This window comes from Tauraco erythrolophus, unplaced genomic scaffold, assembly GCF_009769465.1.
Source record: "Tauraco erythrolophus isolate bTauEry1 unplaced genomic scaffold, bTauEry1.pri scaffold_60_arrow_ctg1, whole genome shotgun sequence".
Lineage (NCBI taxonomy): Eukaryota > Metazoa > Chordata > Aves > Musophagiformes > Musophagidae > Tauraco > Tauraco erythrolophus.
The window spans coordinates 88,101-109,717 of record NW_028238628.1 but is presented as its reverse complement, the minus strand read 5'-3'; the positions used below and the strand labels follow the sequence as shown (position 1 = coordinate 109,717).

General features: G+C 58.0%; 1 protein-coding gene across 1 annotated transcript; it reads right to left on the bottom strand.

Annotated features, from left to right (window-relative positions):
• Positions 1 to 494: 494 nt before the first annotated feature.
• Positions 495 to 21,314, bottom strand: VDR (vitamin D receptor). The gene is made up of 9 exons (XM_086630912.1): positions 21,251 to 21,314; positions 19,724 to 19,874; positions 11,496 to 11,626; positions 3,489 to 3,673; positions 3,225 to 3,348; positions 2,591 to 2,762; positions 1,908 to 2,059; positions 886 to 1,002; positions 495 to 754 (listed from the first exon to the last, which is right to left on the bottom strand). Exons 1-9 carry the CDS (start codon positions 21,312 to 21,314, stop codon positions 495 to 497), a joined length of 1,356 nt encoding a protein of 451 aa, XP_086487038.1.
• Positions 21,315 to 21,617: the final 303 nt, after the last annotated feature.

The following is a 21,617-nucleotide window of genomic DNA, read 5'->3' as shown; positions in this document are numbered from 1 at the left end:
GGACTGGTTTTAACTGGTGGGGACGCAGCCCGCGGCATTTTCCGGCAGGGATTCGGGGGGTTCCACTCGATCGGCATCTCCCTTTTCGGATGAGGGTGGGGACGAGCGCTGCAGATTTTAGGAGGGGAGCGGAGCCGTGAGTCCCCCTCCCCACGCAAATCCACCCCGGCGCTCCTCCTTCCAGGCAGCCCGTTTTTTCGGGTCAGGAAAGAAGGGATTGTCTTCCCGCCTCGAAATATCCGTAAAGGGATAAGTCAGCTCCGGCGGGCGGCAGGGAAGCGGAAAAGCTGCTCAAGGAATTGGGGAGAAACCACACGGATCCGGGAGCGAACCTCGGCCGGCTGAGAAGACAAAGCAGGAGCTCCAGTAGTGTGAAACCAAACGGTCCACGGACAAAAATTCCTGCCCAGGGGCCACATCCCGCCGCTCGCCGCCTCGGGAAAACCGGGCTGACTTATCCCTTTACAGGTGGGCGCTCAGCCCCGCGGCCAGAGTCAGGATATCTCGTTGCCGAAGACCTCGAGGACCAGCGGCGTGAGCTGCATGCTGTGCTCCGGGTGGAAGGAGAGGCAGCGGTACTGCTTGGAATGCTCCTCGTTCAGGCTCCGCAGATCCGTCAGCTTCTGGATCATCTTGGCGTAGAGCAGGCGGCCGCCGGGAGGAGGGTGCCGGCAGCGGATGTAGGTCTGGAGGATCTCCGAGAGGCGATCCTGGAGGGATTCCACCAGCGCCGTGTCCTGCACGCCTGGGCGATCTAGGAAACATGACCGGGTTGGGGTGATTCCCAGTTGGCCGTGATGGAGAGGTAGGGATGGGTGATGTTTTTGGGGGATGCAGCCAAAATTTGGGAGGTTGGTGATGGTGGGGGGATGAGCATCCTCCTACCTGGGGACAGGATGCAGATGGCCATGAGGAGCACGTGCTCTTCTTCGTGAAGGTTCAGCTTCTTCAAGCCCACCTGGAATTTCACGAGCGGCTCCAGCAGGTCCATGGTGTGGCCAGCTGGGAAGAGAAAAGGATTTTTAGCACAACCTGCTCTGGAACGAGGTCTCCTGGCAGATTCAGGGGGTGCCAGCTGCCCCGGCACATCTCTCTCCTGCGTTCAAGGGGTGCCAGCTGCCCTGACAGATCTTTCTCCTGCATTCAGGGGGTGCCAGCTGCCCTGGCAGATCTCTCTCCTGTGTTCAAGGGGTGCCAGCTGCCCTGGCAGATCTCTCTCCTGTGTTCAGGGGGTGCCAGCTGCCCTGGCAGATCTCTCTCCTGCATTCAAGGGGTGCCAGCTGCCCCGGCAGATCTCTCTCCTGCATTCAGGGGTGCCAGCTGCCCCGGCACATCTCTCTCCTGTGTTCAGGGGGTGCCAGCTGCCCTGACAGATCTCTCTCCTGCGTTCAAGGGGTGCCAGCTGCCCTGGCAGATCTCTCTCCTGCATTCAGGGGGTGCCAGCTGCCCCGCGCCTGGTCCCAGCGCGCCGCTCGCTCTGGTTCTCCTGGGATCTCGTTAGGGGATCCGTGCCCTGGCACTGAGGCCCTCAGCATCCCGAGTTCCTCTGAGGCTCCTCCACGCGCAGGGCGAGATGCCAGGTGCACGTATCTCATCTGCACCCCCTGTTCTCCGTGCTGCTCCCCAAATCCTAAAGCGGGGGAGCTTCAGGGCTGGATTCACCACCTTGCCCTGGCTGCAGAGCGGCGGCGGTGGGAAGGCTGGGATAACGGGAGCACGGCTGACGGCGGGATGGGGGTCTCAGCCCAGCCGTGGCATCGCCGAGCCGCTGGTGCTGCCGTTTTCCACAGCCTGCCAACGCATCCCTGCTTGTCAACTACTCGGTGCGGGGTTTTTCCCTCTGAATTTAAGGCTGGGATGACATTTGTCATCCCGCAGCAAGCCGGGGAGCCCGGCAGTGCCTTTACCTTGGGTGACATCGCTGGTCCTGTACTTGAAGTCATTGCTGCCGCAGGTCCACGTCATGTCCTCCAGGCTGAAGGACTGGTTGGAGCGCAGCATGATCACCTCGATGACGCTGGATTTCAGCAGCGCGATCTGGTCCTCTGCTGTCAGGTCCCTGGGAAGGGGGGAGAGGGTGACGCGGGACCCGCGCGGCGAGCGAAGGAATGGCCCCTGTCCACCCACGCGCCAGGTTCTCCAGGGGTAACCTCATCCCTTTGCTCGGGGCACCTCAGCTTCTCCCTCCCTCCGGGTTTCTGTGCAACTAAGCAGTGTTTAGGTGTTTCTGCAGCTGCATTTACTCAGTGGCACTGCCCAGCGCCCTGGGCACCAGCCTGGAGTTGAAGAGGACCTGTGGTCCTTCACAAACCAGGATGGGAACTGCTCACGTGGCCTTGAGCATCTTAGGAGCTCAAGAGTTTTGTTGACAGAGTCTGGGTGAATCGGGGTAAAGACAGGAGAGGAGGAACCCCAGGAAGGAGGAGAGACGGAGAACGTGAAAGTAGGAACAGACCTGGGAAGGGAACAGAGCCAGAGGGACAGCTGTGAAGATGAAACAGAGAAAAATGATCTTGCTGCAAAGGGCAGGATGGGATTCCCGAGAGCGGAAAACCACCATGGACATCAGGTCTGGGAGCAAACGTCTCACCTGAATCCCGGGATCATTTTGGCGAAGCCGATCACCTTCTGGATGCTGTAGCTGACCAGGTCGGCCACGTGCGGGAGCATGGAGAGGTGGGACAAGTTGATGTTCACGGAGGAGCTCTCGTCGTTCTCCTCGGAGAGGACCAGGTTCGAAAACATCTGGGGCTCCACAGACTCTGGAGAGAGGGAGACGGTCAGAAGGTGCCTTGGTGGCAGGCGAGACGTTACGGGCGAGGGGAGCGACGCCAGCCCGCAGCGGGAATGCCATCCGCCCCACCAGGAGGACTTTGCGTTGCGTTTGGACAGCAGGACGCGAGGAACGGGGCTGGGAGAGCGGTCAGCACCATCGAGGTTTCGCACTGGGACCTTTAACTCCTGTCCTAACCACAGCCCGAGCGGCCACGGAGCAGCCCAGCATTTGTGTTCCCTCCTCTTGGCCATCCTGGAGGACTCGGACACACGGATCCAGCTGAACACTTCATGCTTTTCGCTCACAAAAAGCCTTTGCGACACCCCCAGGAGGGTCTTACCATTAAATAAGCTCCCCAGAAGAGGTAAAACTGGGGTTGGAATGGTGAGATTTAGGTAAAGCAGTTGCACTTGGACCCCTGTCACCGCTGGAGAGGCGAGCGTGGTACCTGGAAACGTGCCGAAGGCATCGGAGGCGAAGAGGTCGGTGGAGTCGTCCGACGACAGGTCCTGGGTGAGGACGGAGGAGGACCTTGCTGCCCCTGTGCTGCTGGAACCGCTTCTCATGGGGGGCTGGAAGAGAGAGCAGGACGTGAGGGACGGGGCTGGGAGAGCAATGTGGTGGCAGGTGAATTTTGCCCTGGGATTTTTAACTCCTGTCTAGGGAGAAGTTGTGGGATGAGGGGGGTTTGGTGCACCGGGGCAGGACGTACCCGGAACTTGGTGAAGTCGGCGTAGGTGGAGTCGTAGGTTTTGCGATGAGCCTCCAGGAGGACGTCGATGACTTTCTGCTGCTCCTCCGAGAGTTTGGGCTTCAGGCTCTCCTTGAGCGCTTCCTCCTCCTTGCGCTTCAGGATCATCTCGCGCTTCCTCTGAACCTCCTCGTCCGTCAGGATGACTGCAGGGACGGGGAAAACGTCAGAAACAGGGAAACAGGGGCTGAAGCAGCTCCAGGCCACTGCAGCCAGCATCTCCATCACCTTCCTAATCAATTATTAAACCTGCATCAAGCCCATCCTCGACTGCCGGGTCACGGCTTCCCGCTACGGCACCAGGACAGTTTATATCCCATCTGGGTGCTTTCGGGCAGGGACCGGGTGCGACAAGGTCACGTCAGCGCTGCCAGGTGTCTGCTCTGTGCTGCAACCTTCCTGTTTGCTCTGTGCTCTCAGGTGAAAGAAATCTCCATCCTGCAAAACTCAGGCCAGCGGGTTCACCTCGCTCCGGCACGGCTCCGGCGCCGCTGTCGGCGCCCGACAACAGAGGGAGCCCGATGCGGCACCGCTCAGCCTCCGCGTCCGGCTACCACGGTAGGTCTGGGTGTCCAGCAGTGCTTCTGCAGCACTGCAAGTGTTTTTAAGCTAAGGGGACACATAAACATGCCCCCGCTGCCAGGGTGGGGTGTTTGTGGCTCGTGTGATGGGTGACAGCCTTCGGCAGCGGCCAAGGGGTGGACCCGAGGGCGATACGCAAGGCTTCTCCCGTTTCTTTAGGAAAAGAGAGCATCCACAGGCAGTTTGGGCTCAAATCTTAACTTTCTAAAAAAAGCTTAAGGACCTGGAAAGCCTCACAGGGTTGAGAAAGAGAAGAAAAGCAACAAGGAGCTGCAAGCATCTCCGGAGGGACCAAACCCCCACCCTCGTCGCAGAGTCCCACGTTCACAAAAGTCAATCCCTATCCACCGGCGGGTCCTAAAAATAGCACAGCCCATTCCTCAGGATGTCATTAGCCCTTTAACCAGCCACGGACTAAACCCTGGAGCGCGTTATCTGATGCCAGGCGGCTTTCTGCCCGCCTTGGGTCGCAGAGTCAAGGTGGAATTTGGGACGAGAGGTCGGCGAAGGGCAGCAGGAGCCGCGAGGAGCTGCTTGCAGTCCCCGCTGCCTTCTGCCACCTTTAGCCAACGGCGTTTTTCCAATACTTTTTCAGACTTGCACAAGCTCAGAGAGGACTTGAAGATCTCGGAGGCACCAGGACGACCGGCTCGGGCTGAAAGGTCACTGCTGTCCTTGGCACGGCAGGGCCAGCTCTGCAGGGGACAGCGCGGCTGCTTGGGGAGAAAAATTAAGCTTTTACCATCTCCCATTCTGGTTATTACTACAAAATCCTGGGTGCTGCGTGCAAGAAGGGAAACTGAGGCAGCACCTGCAGGGAAAGAGCCACGTGGGGCTGGGAGCGGAGATGGGGCGGAGAGCCGAGCGCTCGGGCTGCGGCCACGGTGCTCCAAGTCTTTGCCAGCACGGGATGTCCTGAGCATCAGGGCTTCGGAAAGGATCATTGCAGGTGTCTACATCAAGCAGATTTCGGATCCTGCAAGGAATAGGTCCCTTCCAACCCCAAATATTCTATGATTCTATGAAAATTAGGAAGCGTCTGCAGAGAGGATTGGAAAGAAAAGGATGTTCCTGTGCTGTGGCAAGACTGCCCAGGGAAACCAGCTTGGGATTTCCCACCCACCTTCGGGAAACTCAGCCCTCAAACAGGTTTGAAACACTGAGGCAGCAGCATTTCTCCACCTGGTAGGAGCTGAAAACCAGAAGGATTTCCCAAAGCATCACTTCAGTGATAGCACATCCCAGTGCTGTCGCCTAAGGCAGCCAAAATTTCCCTGCCCAGGGTCTATGGCACGAAGCATCCCGTTTCCCTGCACGTGCCAGGGCTGCCACGCAGCGAGGCTCGGCAGCGCTCACGGGCTGCGCGTTGCCGTGAATCCATCGCCGAGCCGCCGGCGACGCCGGCAGAACCGGGCTGTGGCTCTGGCTGCTGCAGGTCCCGGGTCTGGAGTTTAATCCTCCGACAGGACTTGCTGGAGCCCACAGGAGACTTGTCCTTGATAGGACAAGGGGTAATGGTTTTAAAATAGAGGGAGGTAGATTCAGGTTGGATATTAGGAAAAAATTTTTTACCATGAGAGTTGTAGAACACTGGAACAGGTTGCCCAGAGAGGTGGTGGATGCTCCATCCCTGGAGACGTTCAAGGCCAGGTTGGACGAGGCCCTGAGCAACCTGATCTAGTTGGAGATATCCCTGTTCCTTGCAGGGGGGTTGGACTAGATGACCTTTGAAGGTCCCTTCCAGCCCTGACCATTCTATGATTCTATGATTCTAAAACCCAAAGGAAGCCCCGCAGGTGTTTAAAAACATCAGATAAGAGGGAATTGCGATTCCCTTCCAGCTTGTCCGGGGGTGCGAAGGGCAAAGGCACAGCGGGACTCGTGCAAGCCACGGCACAGCCCGGCATCGGCGGATTGAGAACTGCCCCCGGCGTTCCTGGGGAAATCATTCCCGGTGATGACGGAGAGCAGCGAACCCGAAACGCAGTTGAGCGGCTTTTTGGTAGGAATGGGGATAACGTGGGCGAGGGATGTTGGCACGGTGACTTTGATAAACTCCTGGGGAAAAGGATTCGACCCGCATCGTACTCGCCCAAGGATGGGTGTTGCCCACCACATCCCTGCCTGCCCTGAGGGGGAATACGGGACCGGGAAGCGGCTCAACGCCTGCACCTTCCACTTGAGATCCCAGCTCCCGCCCCAGCTCCCATCTCTTTCCAAACACTGAGCCGGAGACGTCCAGCCACAGGCTCCTGGCACAGCTGGCGAGGCAGCTGAGTGTTTGTGGGCTGCCCTGACCCGAAGCCCGAGCGGAGGCTGAGATAACATCTGCCCATCGCTCCCAGTCGGACGCTGGTCCTCGGCGGGACACCGCGAGGGCAGCAGGAGAAGCCACGGCTGACACCGCGGGCAGCACAGGAGGAGCCAGCGAGGACACAACCCCGGCCGAAACCAGCGCCCTGGAAGTGCTGGAGGATGGCACGGAGCAGCGCGGAGGCAGACTGGCGAGGAAAGAGCAGCCAAATATAAAGCAAAATTGGGATTTAGGAAACATCGGGCATGGGATGTGTTCACTGGATGGAGTTTGAGCGTTTCCTTGAACCAGAACTGTGGGTGTTTCTGCCGCCCCGTGGCTGCTCCCCCACTTGGGGCCAGCCTGCCTGGCACGGCCGTCACGGCAGGGTGGCATTTGGGATCTGGCTGGCACAGCGGTGGCGGTCAGAAGCTGAGCTGGTGCCCCCTGGTTGGCAAGACGGCTGCGGAAACACCCCTGGCAGCCGCAGCGTCGGGGCGATTCAGGGCTGGATGAGGCTCAAGCAGCAGTGGGGATGGCTGTAGGGTCGAGGCGCGGGCATCGAGGTCAGGAATCATCCCCTGAGCAGCCCCGCAGGGCTCTGCGGCCCCGCTTCCCTGCCAAGGGTGCCCCGGATCGCTCTGCACCAGTCCATGCAGCAAACACCCTGGATGCAGCCCTTAAATCCGGGGAGCATCGCTGCTCCTTCTCCCAAAACGGCGCCTTCCCGCCCCATGGAGCTGCCCCAAGCCCCCGCCGGGGCCGCCCTGAGACGCTTTGGCATCGGAAGACGGAGCGTTTCCAAATGCCCGCGGGTGGCACGGCTGGTGGGGACAGGGATGGGACAGGGGGTGGCACGGACGGAACCCCCAAATTGCACAACGGGAACTCAAAGCTTGCGATGGCTGGAGGGGGCGTAACGGGACGCAGCAGCCATTTACACCGCAGATCCCGGATTTGCACCGGAGCAAATCGGAGCAGCGACGGGGCCCCCGGCTACGGCTCCGCTCCCGCCACGGAGACGGTGTCTCTGCGCCACGGCGAACCGAAGAAGCCACGCTTGCACAGATTTCCAAGCAGGCTTTTCCAGATGCTCCGTGCTTCGACTCCTGCTCTAATTCCAGTTTGCTGGATGTTGGTACCACGTGCTCCCAGTCCCGCGGGGAGCAGGGACGCTTCCCGACGTTTTCCCGGACGGCCACGACTCTTCCCTCCCGCTCGTGCTCCTGCTTCGCCTCTCGGCCAGTCTCCGGCGTTGCACAACGCCGCCGTGCAGCAGCTCCCGGGCCGGGGAATGACACATTCCATGTTTGGGAGCAGCAGGGACTTTTTTTGGCTTGGAGCATCACCGTCTGTTCGGGGAAGCGGAGGAGAGCTGGAAAGGCCACCTCCCTCCTTGCTCACCCTCGTCCCATCCTACACAGCCATAATTCTGCCGGCTACTGCTCCCCCCCCCGAGCATCTCTGCTCCTCTCCTGAGTGATTCGGGGAAATTCCCCTCTTTCTGCTCCTCTCCTTGGCTCTGAGATGATGGTTTGTTGGGTTTTTTTTCTCTCCTCCCCTTTGGGGATTTTCAGCACTGAGATCATAAATGGAGCCTCGTGGTGAGGATGCTGAGCATCAGCTGCTCGTGACTACAACCAGATCCCAGCAAGCCTCTCCCCTTTTCCAAGGAAAAGAACATCCACGGGGCAAACTAGAGACCTTGCTGCGGCATCAGGGAGGGGGATTAGCTGCAACCACCTTCCCCGATGTCCGAGGATGCGGCTGCAGAGGGACAAACCACCCCAGGACACGGCTGGGGACCCTCCCAGGGAAATTCACTGATTCCCAGCTGACTGGCACTGTGCCAAACACACACAAAAAATTCCCCAGCAGCAAATAAGTTGGCAGGGAGAAGATAAATTCAATGCCATGAGACTGCTGCAGCCCCAGGGAGCCCGTGGGTCCCTCCGACCGCTCGGTTTAGACCACACAGGACGGACGACCTGTCCCCAATCCCTGCGTGAATCCGCTGGGAACATCGGAGAGCTGTTAGAGGTCGGGGGAGAAGAGGCAGAGATGCCAAGAGGTGAATCACCCAAAGGATGCAGGCGGCTGCAGAGCCTGGATCCATCCAACACTCCATGCTTTGGCCATCACGGCCCCGAGGGAGCCCCTTCCTGAGCTCCAGGCAGTTGGCAAAAAGCAATTTTGCAGGGCAGAAGGGGCAACTTCAGCACTTTGCCACCCAAACCAGCGCCAAAGCAGGCGGGTGGGTACATCCATGCTAAGCCTCATCCTAGGAAAAACCAACAGCAAGTGGACAGGGCAGCCGAGGCATCCCTGGGCTGGAGACCTGCCCTCCTCGGAGCCATCCGAAGGGAAAGCGAGTGGTGAAAGGAGCGTTCCCGAACGCCACGGCGTGGGCCACGTGGTGGATTCCTCCGTGGCCGATGGCCCACGGCGCGGCCCCGCGAGCTTGCCCCGTGCTTTACCCCGTGCAGATAAGAGGCAGAAAACCACAACTATTTGCTAACGTGGGCAGCGGGCAGCGCGGGGCGAACCCGGGCGCTGCGGCGGGGCCGTAAATCCCGCTCCAGCCTTATGGCTGCCCTCCAGCTTCCACCTCCTCCCCTCCTCGGTTCCTCCTCACGGGCCAGCGGCCGACCCGGCGCTGTCCCCAGCTCCCTGGGGAGCGCTGGTGGCTCCGGGCTTTTGCTCCGTGGGTGTTTCAACACAGAAAGTTTCTTCCTCGCTGGGCCTTCCTGACAAGCGCTGGTGCCTCCAGCCCATCACCGTAGCATCTGGTCCGCAGGTTCGGCCGCCCCTGGCCCGTGTGAAGGGACCCTCGGCACGGCCGCGCTGACGCAGGTCTCAGCCCTGCGTGGTTCGGGCTGCGGATGATGTTTAAAATCATCCAGGTCATTCCAACCACCCCACGCTCCGGGGATGGAGAAGGGTCCGACTGCGCCAGACCCCAAATTAACGCAGGCACAAGGTCTGCGGGGCTCTGCCCTCTTCCTCCTCCTCTTCATCCCCACCTCGCTCCCTCATTTCTGCTTCGGACTCCGATCCCATCGGCGGCAGGGGCAAACTGGCCCAGCCTTGCCCGGGGGGCTCCTCGTCCTGGAGAAGACACAACTCACTCAAAAGCTTCACGATCCCTGATCCGACCTAAAAATAACAGCGGAACAGCTCGTTCCCCTTCGTTTAACCAGCGGCAAAGTCCGCAGGAAGGCTATTTTTAGTCTCCTTGGGTTAGATTTTGTTAATTCCCTACCAGTTTGCTAACGGGGTCGCTTACAGGTTAACTCCTGCGGAGAGCGTGGCCATCCCTGGGAGCTGGCACATCCCTGGGAGCTGGCACATCCCCGGGAGCTGGCACATCCCCGGGACCTGACCCCAGCCGGGGTGCAAACCCCCCCGGGCGTTGCTGCCGCTGAATTTTCCGGCCCTTCCCGAGTAATTAACCGGTGCGAGTCAACACGTTTCCCTCGGTAGCAACGGCGACGCCGCACGGACCGCGCCGGCCGGCTACCACCGGCTCACGTGTCCTCGTGCTCCCCCGAAACACGGGTGCATAGGGTGGGTTCTACGGGCTTTTCCTCCCTCTTCATGGGACACATGGAAAAAGAAGGTCCAAGGGTCTCCTCTCCATCAGGGACAACTGGAAATTTAGGCGTTTTTTTCCTGCAAACACCTACAAGTTCTGATTTTCTGGAGGACCCAGGTGCTTCGGCGGCGCCCCGTGACATCGGGACACCGTTTGCTCTCTGCTCGCCACGTCAGGAAACCAGCACCGCTTCCCTTTTCCAAATTTTTGGGTCCATCAATCATCTGATGCGACGTCCTGTTTGCAGCGTCTCCCAGCAGAAGGCCGTAATTTTGGGCTGAGCACCGCGGGAACACCAGCCTTCCCCTGAAGACCCGGGACACGGAAAGCACGTGTACGTAGGAGGAAACGTGTCAGAGAGATTTTGTTTTTAAAAGCTGCTTATCTATAAATATAGTTGGAGAAAATAAATATTTGGGCAACATTAGTCTGTTTGGGTTGGGTTAAAAACTCCTTTACTTCCCTCTGCTGTTGACTCAAGTCTCTGCCGTACGCGTGTCTGGATGGACAGACCCACGTTGCACCGAGAAAACAAAGCCCAGGAGGTGTCACAGAGCAAACCAGTTCCACGCTAATGGTGCTGAGGCACTGGGACAAGGTGCCCAGAGAAGCTGTGGCTGCCCCATCCCTGGCAGTGTGCCAGGCCAGGCTGGATGGGGCTTTGGGCAACCTGGTGTGGTGGAGGGTGTCCCTGCCCATGGCAGGGGGGTTGGAACTGGGTGATAGGACAAGGGGTGATGGCTTTAAACTGGAAGAGGGGACATTTCGATGGGATCTAAGGAAGAAATTCTTCCCTCTGAGGGTGCTGAGGCACTGGCACAGGTTGCCCAGAGAAGCTGTGGCTGCCCCATCCCTGAAAATGTTCAAGGCCAGGTTGGATGGGGCTTTGGGCAACCTGGTGTGGTGGAGGGTGTCCCTGCCCATGGCAGGGGGGTTGGAACTGGATGATCTTTGAGGTCCCTTCCCACCCAAACCATTCCATGATTCCATGATCTTTGAGGTCCCTTCCCACCCAAACCATTCCATGATTCCATGATCTTTGAGGTCCCTTCCAACCCAACCCATTCCATGATTCTATGACTGTTGTGGTGGGGAAGCTCATTCGATTCCCCCTGTTTGGGCACAGAGAGGAGCACCCAAAAACACGTTGGAGAAGAGGATGACTTTGCACAGGCAGGACGGGAGTACGTTCAATCAACGTAACCAGGAGTTAACCAGAAACAGCCCCGGCTGCTCTCATCAAGTTGATGCCCCCCAAGTGCCCGCGACGGCGACCCGGCTCCGATAACAGCAATTCCCCGGATCTCTAACCAAGGACCAGCCTCAATCATTAAACGAGCTCCTCTCAATCATTACCCACCGCATCCCCTGCCCTTCGCTGCCTCTTGGGATCTGGTGGGGCTTTCGGGTTTTCCGCCCGCGGGTCCATCGGGAAGGGAAGGGACAGCGCGGCACGAGGCCGGGCCGATCCCGGCGGGACGCGCCGCCGCCTACTCACACTCTTTCATCATGCCGATGTCCACGCAGCGCTTCAGCCGGCACGCCTGGCAGTGCCGCCGGTTGTCCTTGGTGATTTTGCAGTCGCCGTTGAACGGGCAGGTGAACATGGCTTTCCTCTTCATGCTTCTCCTGGAGAGGAACGGAAAAAAGCATCTCGGGTCAAATCAACACCGTTTTGAGTGTGCAAAGGGGATGCTCCAAGCATCGGGAAGAGATGCAAGCACAAATCCAGCTCTCCGGACAGCAAACTGCTGGAGAGAGATTGCTGGAAACATCTCTGACCTGACTGTTCAGCCTAGTTGGTCGCTCAAGAAGACCAAGCTGGAGAGCTTCTTAGATCTTAGAAGTTCTCTTGATCTTAGAGGTTTGGGCATTGCTGGACAGCACGGAGAGGGACAACACCGTACAAGGACCCAGCCCAAGAGTTCAACCACAGGTTGAGCAGCTTTCTGGTTTTGAACAGGTATTTTGAAGGCCAAAAGAAGGGTGGAAGGGTTGTAAAGCAAAAGAAACCAGAGTGGAGGCCGGCATGTCCCAAAGCAGCCCGTGGTATTAAACATTTACCAGCCTTTAAAGCCTGGCTTTGCTGGAATAACTGGCTGGAGCGCGTGTTTGTGCGCGCAGGAGAAGGAAATCTCATTGCAGGACACAGGGAAACAGCACTTCACATAATAACCCTCTCTTCCACCAAAACCACACCGTGCCACGTTAACCCGCCGCCGCAGTCGGGGCTGGAAATCTTCCAAGGACAAAGGGTGAAAGCCGGAGCGCGCGGGGACAAGTCGCCGTTCCGCGGGGCCGTCCTGCGCGACACCCGGTAACGGCACGTTCCGGACAGAGCTGAGCTGGTCCATCAACTTTCTCCTCTGTGTTTTCGGAGATGCCACATCTTTGCTTCGGAGAACGTCCCTCAACACTCTGCCATCAGCATCCAAACCTCTGGATTTGGGATTATTCCTAAAGGCGACGCTCGGTTCAAATGAAGACGCGATTCTGAACGGAGCTAAACCGAGCCCAGCGTAGCTCCGGGCTGGAAAGTGAAAGTGAGGATGTTCAGTGATGATGAAAGTGAGGAAGCTCAATATAAGCTCAATATGAGCCGGCAATGTGCTCTTGCAGCCCAGAAGGCCAACTGCGTCCTGGGCTGCATCAAGAGGAGCGTGGCCAGCAGGTCGAGGGAGGGGATTCTCCCCCTCTACTCTGCCCTCGTGAGACCTCACTTGGAGTACTTGCGTCCAGTTCTGGAGCCCCCAACATAAGAAGGACATGGACCAGTTGGAGAGGGTCCAGAGGAGGGCCACGAAGATGATAAGAGGGCTGGAGCACCTTTCCTATGAGGACAGGCTGAAAGAGTTGGGGCTGTTCAGCCTGGAGAAGAGGAGGCTCCAGGGTGACCTTACAGCGGTCTTCCAGTACCTCAAGGGGGCCTACAAGAAAGATGGGGAGAGGCTGTTCAGGAGGGCCAGTTGTGATAGGACAAGGGGTAATGGTTTTAAAATAGAGGGAGGTAGATTCAGGCTGGATATTAGGAAAAAATTTTTTACCATGAGAGTTGTAGAACACTGGAACAGGTTGCCCAGAGAGGTGGTGGATGCTCCATCCCTGGAGACGTTCAAGGCCAGGTTGGACGAGGCCCTGAGCAACCTGATCTAGTTGGAGATATCCCTGTTCCTTGCAGGGGGGTTGGACTAGATGACCTTTGAAGGTCCCTTCCAGCCCTGACCATTCTATGATTCTATGTAACTCGGGCACAACAGGGACAAACCCACCACCAGGATAACGCTGCGTTTCGGCACGGGGATGAAGAGCCTCCTGCTAGGAAGCGCCGCTCTCGCAGCAATAAAACCTGTCGGCGACGCCGAGCTGGTGGGGCGCGAGCCCGGTGCTGCGCCGGCAGCCGTGGACGTGCCAAACGGGCGACTTCGGGCCGAGAGGGCGCTGGCACGGGGACCCCTCAGCCCGGCAGCGGTGCCAAACCTGCACTTATAGGGTATAAATATAAAATGCGTCCTCGGGCACGCGGCGTGCAATTAGAGGTTATTTTAGGAAGGGAGATGTAAACAACGAGGCTTTGCCCTCCCTCCACCTCACAGGAATAAATGGATTTAAGGAAATTAATACTGGAGAGGCGATGGCAGAGCCCTCCATCACCTGCCTGACGCTGAGAAATTCCTGTTTCCCCCAGCAGCTGGCTCGGAGTCCATCCCTTTTCTCCGCATTTTCCTCTTCCACCAAGACCAGCAGGACTTTCGCTCTCCCAGGAAAGACGACAAACTTTGCTCAGCTCAGGGACAAAGCAGGATTGTCCCAAAATCTCCCAGTTTCGAGGAGCAACTCTGGTTTCGAGCATCCAGGGCACGCAGGGAGCTCTGTCTTTTCCCCCGGAGCCTGCGGCCAGGCTGGGGAATGCACAAACGAGCCGGAGAAACACGAGGCCGTTGGGCAGGGAAAGATGTTCCGCGTGCAAGGGCGAGCCAGCGTTACGGGTTTGGTATGAAAATTGCAGTTTATTCCAAGACAAGGTGGCTGGGCACAATAAAGTTGTTTTTTTTTCTAAGCAGCCACTTCTCTGCCCCAAGGGTCCGCGGCTACGAGGGGCCCCGAGTTCCACCAGCAGCGCAGAGGAGCGGCCGGGAGCTCACGCCGTCTGGCTCCGGTGTATTTTTGTAAAGCTCCAGAATTGGCCGTTTTCAAGGCTCGTTTAGGATCCGTGGCCCAGGCGGAATGTTAAAAATAACGAGATCCCTCCCTGCACAAACCCAGCCCGGGGGTGAGAGTAAACACGGCGGCGGCCAGCGGCGAGGGAAGCTGGGGTTTGGCGAGCGCCGCGCTCCGAGGTCGGGGTGGCTGGACCTGGTGGTGGCGGGGGAAACGGGGACAGCGTTCCCATGGACGCTTTCCATCATAACCATTTGCTGCACGGAAAGCCAACGTGGCAAAGCACAGGGGTGGCATCCGCGGCGCACCGGTGCCTGCAGGATGCCCATCTCATGGGGCAAGAGGAGCCCATCTCATGGGGCAAGGGGCAAGAGGAGCCCATCTCATGGGGCAAGAGGAGCTCATCTCATGAGGCAAGAGGAGCCCATCTCATGGGGCAAGAGGAGCTCATCTCATGAGGCAAGAGGAGCCCACCTCATGGGGCAAGAGGAGCCCATCTCATGGGGCAGGGGGCAAGAGGAGCCCATCTCATGAGGCAAGAGGAGCCCATCTCATGGGGCAAGGGGCAAGAGGAGCCCACCTCATGGGGCAAGAGGAGCCCGTCTCATGAGGCAAGAGGAGCCCATCTCATGGGGCAGGCAGAGCCCATCTCATGGGGCAAGAGGAGCCCACCTCATGGAGCAAGAGGAGCCCGTCTCATGAGGCAAGAGGAGCCCATCTCATGGGGCAGGCAGAGCCCATCTCATGGGGCAAGAGGAGCTCATCTCATGGGGCAGGGGGCAAGAGGAGCCCATCTCATGGGGCAAGAGGAGCCCATCTCATGAGGCAAGAGGAGCCCATCTCATGGGGCAGGCAGAGCCCATCTCATGGGGCAAGAGGAGCTCATCTCATGGGGCAGGGGGCAAGAGGAGCCCATCTCATGGGGCAAGAGGAGCTCATCTCATGGGGCAGGGGGCAAGAGGAGCCCATCTCATGGGGCAAGAGGAGCTCATCTCATGGGGCAGGGGGCAAGAGGAGCCCATCTCATGGGGCAAGAGGAGCTCATCTCATGAGGCAAGAGGAGCCCATCTCATGGGGCAAGAGGAGCCCATCTCATGAGGCAAGAGGAGCCCACCTCATGGAGCAAGAGGAGCCCGTCTCATGAGGCAAGAGGAGCCCATCTCATGGGCAGGGGCAAGAGGAGCCCATCTCATGGGGCAGGGGGCAAGAGGAGCCCATCTCATGAGGCAAGAGGAGCCCGTCTCATGAGGCAAGAGGAGCCCATCTCATGGGGCAGGCAGAGCCCATCTCATGGGGCAGGGGGCAAGAGGAGCCCATCTCATGAGGCAAGAGGAGCCCACCTCATGGGGCAAGAGGAGCCCATCTCATGGGGCAGGGGCAAGAGGAGCCCATCTCATGAGGCAAGAGGAGCCCGTCTCATGAGGCAAGAGGAGCCCATCTCATGGGGCAGGCAGAGCCCATCTCATGGGGCAGGAGGAGCCCATCTCATGGGGCAGGAGGAGCCCATCTCATGGGGCAGGGGGCAAGAGGAGCCCATCTCATGAGGCAAGAGGAGCCCACCTCATGGGGCAAGAGGAACCCATCTCATGGGGCAGGGGGCAAGAGGAGCCCATCTCATGAGGCAAGAGGAGCCCGTCTCATGGGGCAGGCAGAGCCCATCTCATGGGGCAAGAGGAGCCCATCTCATGGGGCAGGAGGAGCCCATCTCATGGGGCAGGAGGAGCCCATCTCATGGGGCAGGGGGCAAGAGGAGCCCATCTCATGAGGCAAGAGGAGCCCATCTCATGGGGCAGGAGGAGCCCATCTGGCTTTATCCTGCCCAACAGATCCAGAGGGCACTCCAGACTGCGCTTTGCCTAACTCCAGCTCTGCAAGCCAGGAAACCTGATCATTAGCCACCTCCTGACTGCAGCAGTTGAGCAGACATACACCCGGCGGTCCTACCCAGCACCCCGAGGAGAAAGCGAACCCCAGCGCCTCTATGAAATGGCTTTTACGTGATCAGAAACGTGGAGTTACCGAAAAGCCAGATGGTGAATTGCAGCCCGACGGCCCCCACCGGAGGGAGGGCGAAGCCTGGACCGGACTGGCATCGTGCGGCAGGTGTCGGGGGTGTGCTCGGTCCTTCCCTTCACCCGACGGGACGGGTGTTCAGGGTAACTCTTTCGGGGTGGTTATCAGCAAAACGGACTTTCGATCCGCGCGTTTGCAGAACCTGTGACGTGCCGTTTCCCGAAAACCACCCTACTCATAACCAAACCCCGCAGTGGCTTTCCTGGCACGTTTGTTCCATCGCCCACCGCAGGGCTAATAGCCAAAGAGTCATTTTGGCACCCAGGCTGCAGCAGAACCCCCTCGCACCACCATCACAAACCATCTAGGGTAGGATAATCCCCCGTTTGTCCCCCATTACACCTACACAGCCACCCAGGGAAGGCTCTGGGTACACCAACAGCCCAGTCAACACCAGCAGCAGAGCTGCAGCTCTCTCTGACACCCATTTTGCATCCGTTTGCATTTTCTCCCCCAAATCCTGCCAGCTCCATCCCCTGCTTCTGACCCCAGGATCCCTCCAGGCAACTGCACCTTGCCCTGAAATACTTGGAGGGACCCCTGGGGAAGCAGGAAAAGGGGATGGATTTCTGTTAAAAGTTTCACCTAGAACATGGCAAAGAACTGGGGAGGATTACGGGAGTGGGAGATGCAGACAGGATGGGTGGGGACTTCATCGGTTTTGAAACACCCGGAGCCTTTCCAAGCAGCTCTGCTACTAACGCCCAGTGTCATCGCACTGGGGGAAAACTAGGGCTGCAGATGGAACCAGTGAAACCGTAGATGCTTCAGCCAAGTCACAGCAGAATAAATCACTGGGGCTTAGCTGCTTTTTAAGTGCTCCTGAGCAAACAGCACAGCTCAATAAAAGGCTACTGTTGCCGTTGGCATCATTAGTAAACAGTGGACTTTGAAGCCACCGGCCAAAGGTTGCCTCACGCCTGTTTGTGCTGCAGGTTCCGTGCACGTCTGAGCACCCAGAGGTGCCTTTTACAGAGTCATTAGACCCAGGACCTCCTGGGGGACATCCCACCGGGGAGCCTTGTCACACAGCTACGTCCCCAGGGCAGGTGAGGTCTACCAGGAGGTCCTCCAGTGGTCCTGCAGCCACTCCAGCGGGCCAAAGCTCAGGCTGCATTTTGCTGCATCCCTCCGCTACGATGCACATGGCCCCAGGAACGGAAGAACCGGTCTCGGTTCAAGTCGGATCTGCAGCCCGAGTGTGCTCAGAAACAGCTGTGAAACTCTCCCTCCTCCGATATTGACAGCCCCTCGCCCTCTCTTAGCTCCTTCCAGCCAAGGCTGAGTCCGACCTCCCACGTTCAGCACAATCACCCACCAGGAACTGGCACCCAGGCAGTGGTTTTTCAAAGATCCGCTCGGGAGGCACAAGCTGGAAGTGGAAAAGCAGCAAAATGGCTTGTAAAGAAGCTTGTGTAAGAAGAGGGAACACACCAAGACCCGGCTTGGGGAGAGCGTGCCTGGAAAGGACGATTCCAAAAGAGTAGTAAGAGCTTTAAATTGAAAATAAGGGCTTGAAATGGGGCATGAAGGGCGAGCTGGAGGTGGGAGCTTTTCACATGGTTAAGATGTCTGGTCAGAAATACTGTCACAGCTGTACGTCTTGCACGATATGACAACAGAGACGGGGAAACGCAGTGGCAGGTTGCACAAGGTTGGTGCAAGAGTCACGTTGCACCCAGGAAGGGCGCGTGAAGCAGCACTGGCCATTTCGTAGAATCACAGAACGGTTTGGGTTGGAAGGGACCTCAAAGGTCACCCAGTTCCAACCCCCCTGCCATGGGCAGGGACACCTTCCACCACACCAGGTTGCCCAAAGCCTCGTCCAACCTGGCCTGGCACACTGCCAGAGGTCAGAAGCCAGACCGTTGCCTCTGTGGCCACCACGGGGACGGGGAAGGTTGGGGACACCAGACCAGAGCATGGAGCAGAGCACCTGAAAGAAGAGTGACTCATTTAGCAGCAGTAATTGAGGAAAATGTTGTCGCTCAGGTTGGCCGGGCTCTGAGGCCGCTCCGTTCAAAAACAGACTGCAAGACTGTGGTATGTGAAAACCCCCATCTAGCCCCAAAATTCCTGCAGGAGGAGGAGCTCTGACTCTGCTGCGAAAGTTCAAGCTCTAGTTGCTGTAACAGCCCAGCTCACGGTGCAAAGCCGTGCGCTCCGGTGCCTGCCATCCCACGGCCACCTGTGCCACCGTCTCATGACGGTGCCAAACGCTTGGGCAAGGCTTTCCCCAGCCAGTCCCACACCAGTCACCGTCTCGCCGCGTTCCACCGGTGCTTAGTCACCCTCTCAGAGGCAGAGGCAGGGGTGAAACGGAGCTGCTGAAACATTCCAGACTCAGAGACCCTGGCAGCTCTTGGAGATGGTTCTGCCGTGCTGAGGACCAGTTTGAGACCACTCCAGACCCTCAGCTGGCAGTGGAGCAAAGCCTTAAAACAGCTGCATGTACAGCCTGAAGCTCCTTTAAACCTCCCAAGGGCCAGAGTTGTGAGCGAGAGACTGCCTGATTTTGGGAAGATCCTGATGCCCACTCCAGTAGGTGGGCAGAGGACCACATGCATCTCCACACGCAAGCACGCAGAGCTTCAGAGCAGATGTTAGAGGCAGCTTGCTTTAAAGAAAAGATGGTCTGTAGCCATCATACTGGTTTAGTTTCTGAAGATTGCTAGTTTCAGGACCTGTTGGAGTGGGGCCAGAGGAGGCCACGGAGATGATCTGAGGGCTGGAGCACCTCTGTATGGAGACAGACTGGGAGAGTTGGGGCTGTTCAGCCTGGAGAAGAGAAGGCTCCAGGGAGACCTTCCAGCACCTTCCAGCACCTCCCAGTACCTAAATGGGCTACAGGAAAGCTGGAGAGGGGCTTTGGACATGGGCATGGAGTGACAGGACAAGAGGGAACTGCTTTAAACTGGAAGAGGGGAGATTTCGATGGGATCTAAGGAAGAAATTCTTCCCTCTGAGGGTGCTGAGGCACTGGCACAGGTTGCCCAGAGAAGCTGTGGCTGCCCCATCCCTGGCAGTGTCCCAGGCCAGGTTGGATGGGGCTTTGGGCAACCTGGTGTGGTGGAGGGTGTCCCTGCCCATGGCAGGGGGGTTGGAACTGGATGATCCTGAAGGTCCCTTCCAACCCAAACCATTCTGGGATTTTCCCAGGTGCCATCCACAGCGTGCTAGAGGCTCTTCCACCCCTGCCCACACAGCACGTGGAGGTCTGTAAGGTTCCCAGACAGATGGAAATCTCTGGCTAAGGGGAAAAACAACCTACTTCCCAGTCGCAGGGTGCCGCAGCAAGCCGCAAGAAGGGAAGTAGTTTGTGATCTCTCCGTGATCACCATCTGCAGGCACGTCAGCTGCCTGCAACGCGGGCACAGGTTTGGCAAGGCTGGCTGCAGCCCGGCTTTGCAAGGACACAGGTAACCACAGCAGCAGCCAGGCAGCATCCCGAGGATTGGACTGTGAGATTCCTCCTCCCCGAAGACCCTCGCTCACCTGAAGAAGCCCTTGCAGCCTTCGCAGGTCATGGCGTTGAAGTGAAAGCCGGTGGCTCTGTCCCCGCAGACCCCACAGATCCGCGGCACGTTCCTGTCGAAGTCGCCGGCTGGGTCGGGGAACGACGTGCTGGCAGCCATGGGCTCCATGTCTGGGAGGGCAGAGGAAGCCAGGTGTTTATTTTGTGAAGCTGTGACAGCTTCAGGAAAAGCAAATTAGATGCAAATAAAGCCATTTTTTTTCATTGGCTTCAATATGATTCGGTGAAACTTCTGCGTTCCCCGTACGCGTAGACATTTACTCATCTACCAGTAAAACCAGGACTGACCCCCACTTCCCATATTCCCAGTCTTAACCACACTCCAGACCACGCTCCCATCGCTTTGCTGTGAACTCCTACAGCCCCCCCCAAACCCCCCCCCCTTCCCATTTGTTTTCAGAAAACCTGGGATGGATCCGAATTCCCCCCGAGCGACGCTGCGAAGCCACGGGGAACGCCGCGGCGCCGCCGCCCCGTGCGCTGGCGCAGAATTTCCCGCGTGCACAGACAGGAAGCGGCACCGGCACGCTCACGCCAGCTCCCGTAAACGAGAAAAAAATCCCAAACACGAGGCGAGCAAACGTTGGTTAAAAAATAAAAAAATTAAAAAATCCTCAACAGGGACGCAAACCAGAGAGGGAGGAAACGGCGCTCCTAACGCGGATCGCCGAAATTTATATTAAAATGGAGCTTTTAATAGATTTTCCCTGGCTCATGGATGAAGTCTGTCTGCTATTAGTAAGATAAAGTACTTAAAAGCACTGGGAAAATAAATATTAGAAGTTTTCACGGTGCCAAACGTTGGCACCATCCAGCAGCTCGGCAGGACAGGCTGCGTTTGTGGCTCAGCTCACCCCGCGAGCTCCCAGCAGCTCCCGTGCCTCAGTTTCCCCGTGCACAGGGGCAGAGTTATCTCTTCTGCGCATCTCAGGATGAGAAATTTTGATTCAAGAGCTTCACACAAGCTTTTTTGTCGTTTTTTAGCTGAAGTGTGGCTAAATGTTTTCTCAAGCAGCACAGCAGACAGCAGGTGAGATGCAGCCAGGCAGCAGCTTCCGAAAGGTTTTTAGGTGCCGCTGGAGTTATCCTGGGTGAAATATTCTTTATCCATCACTCAGTAACTCCAGACAGCGAGTCTGGGGCAAAAATGAGTTCAGAAAAACCCTACAATTTAAATCTCACTGTAAGTTTAGTGCTATTGCTTGATCCCAGCACAGCCTGGACTCCTCTCGATGCCGCGCCAGGGGCGAGCAGCTCGGCAGGGCTTGCACACCGAGGTCCAGCAGGTGATGTCCCCGGAGCACCTGGGGATACACAGCTCCCAGAGCAACTCCAGAAGCTCGGAGTTTGCTCCAATCTTGGATTCACCTGTCCCTCAGCTGGAACTTGGCACCTTGAGATAGGAGCCCCAGTTGTCTACGCCGCTTGGAGAAAGCTCCCAGGAAAAAAGACAGACGCAACCCCAAGGAGAACATCCTATTGTTTACCTGTATCCTGAAGATACGCCACATTCTGCTGGTGCATTTCCCAGGAGCTCTGGAGCTGGGACATGGAGCCACCTGCAATTAGACAGACAGACAGGACACGGTCTGAGACAGCCCAAAACTTACCGAGGTCGCTGAGCCAAAGGAGAGTGTCCGACCACGCGCCTCGGTCACGGCTCGCTCCGGCTCCTGGGCCAGACGTGGGCGCCGTGCCCAGGGTGGGGTGATGTGGAAACAGCCTACCAGCTCAGGTACCACTCGTCTGGTTCCCACACCACCTCCTCGCCACGGATCCAGGAGGAGACACGGCAACAGCCCGGCCACCCTCCGCGTGCCGGCGGGTTGCTAAGGGAGCCGGAGCAACGCACCG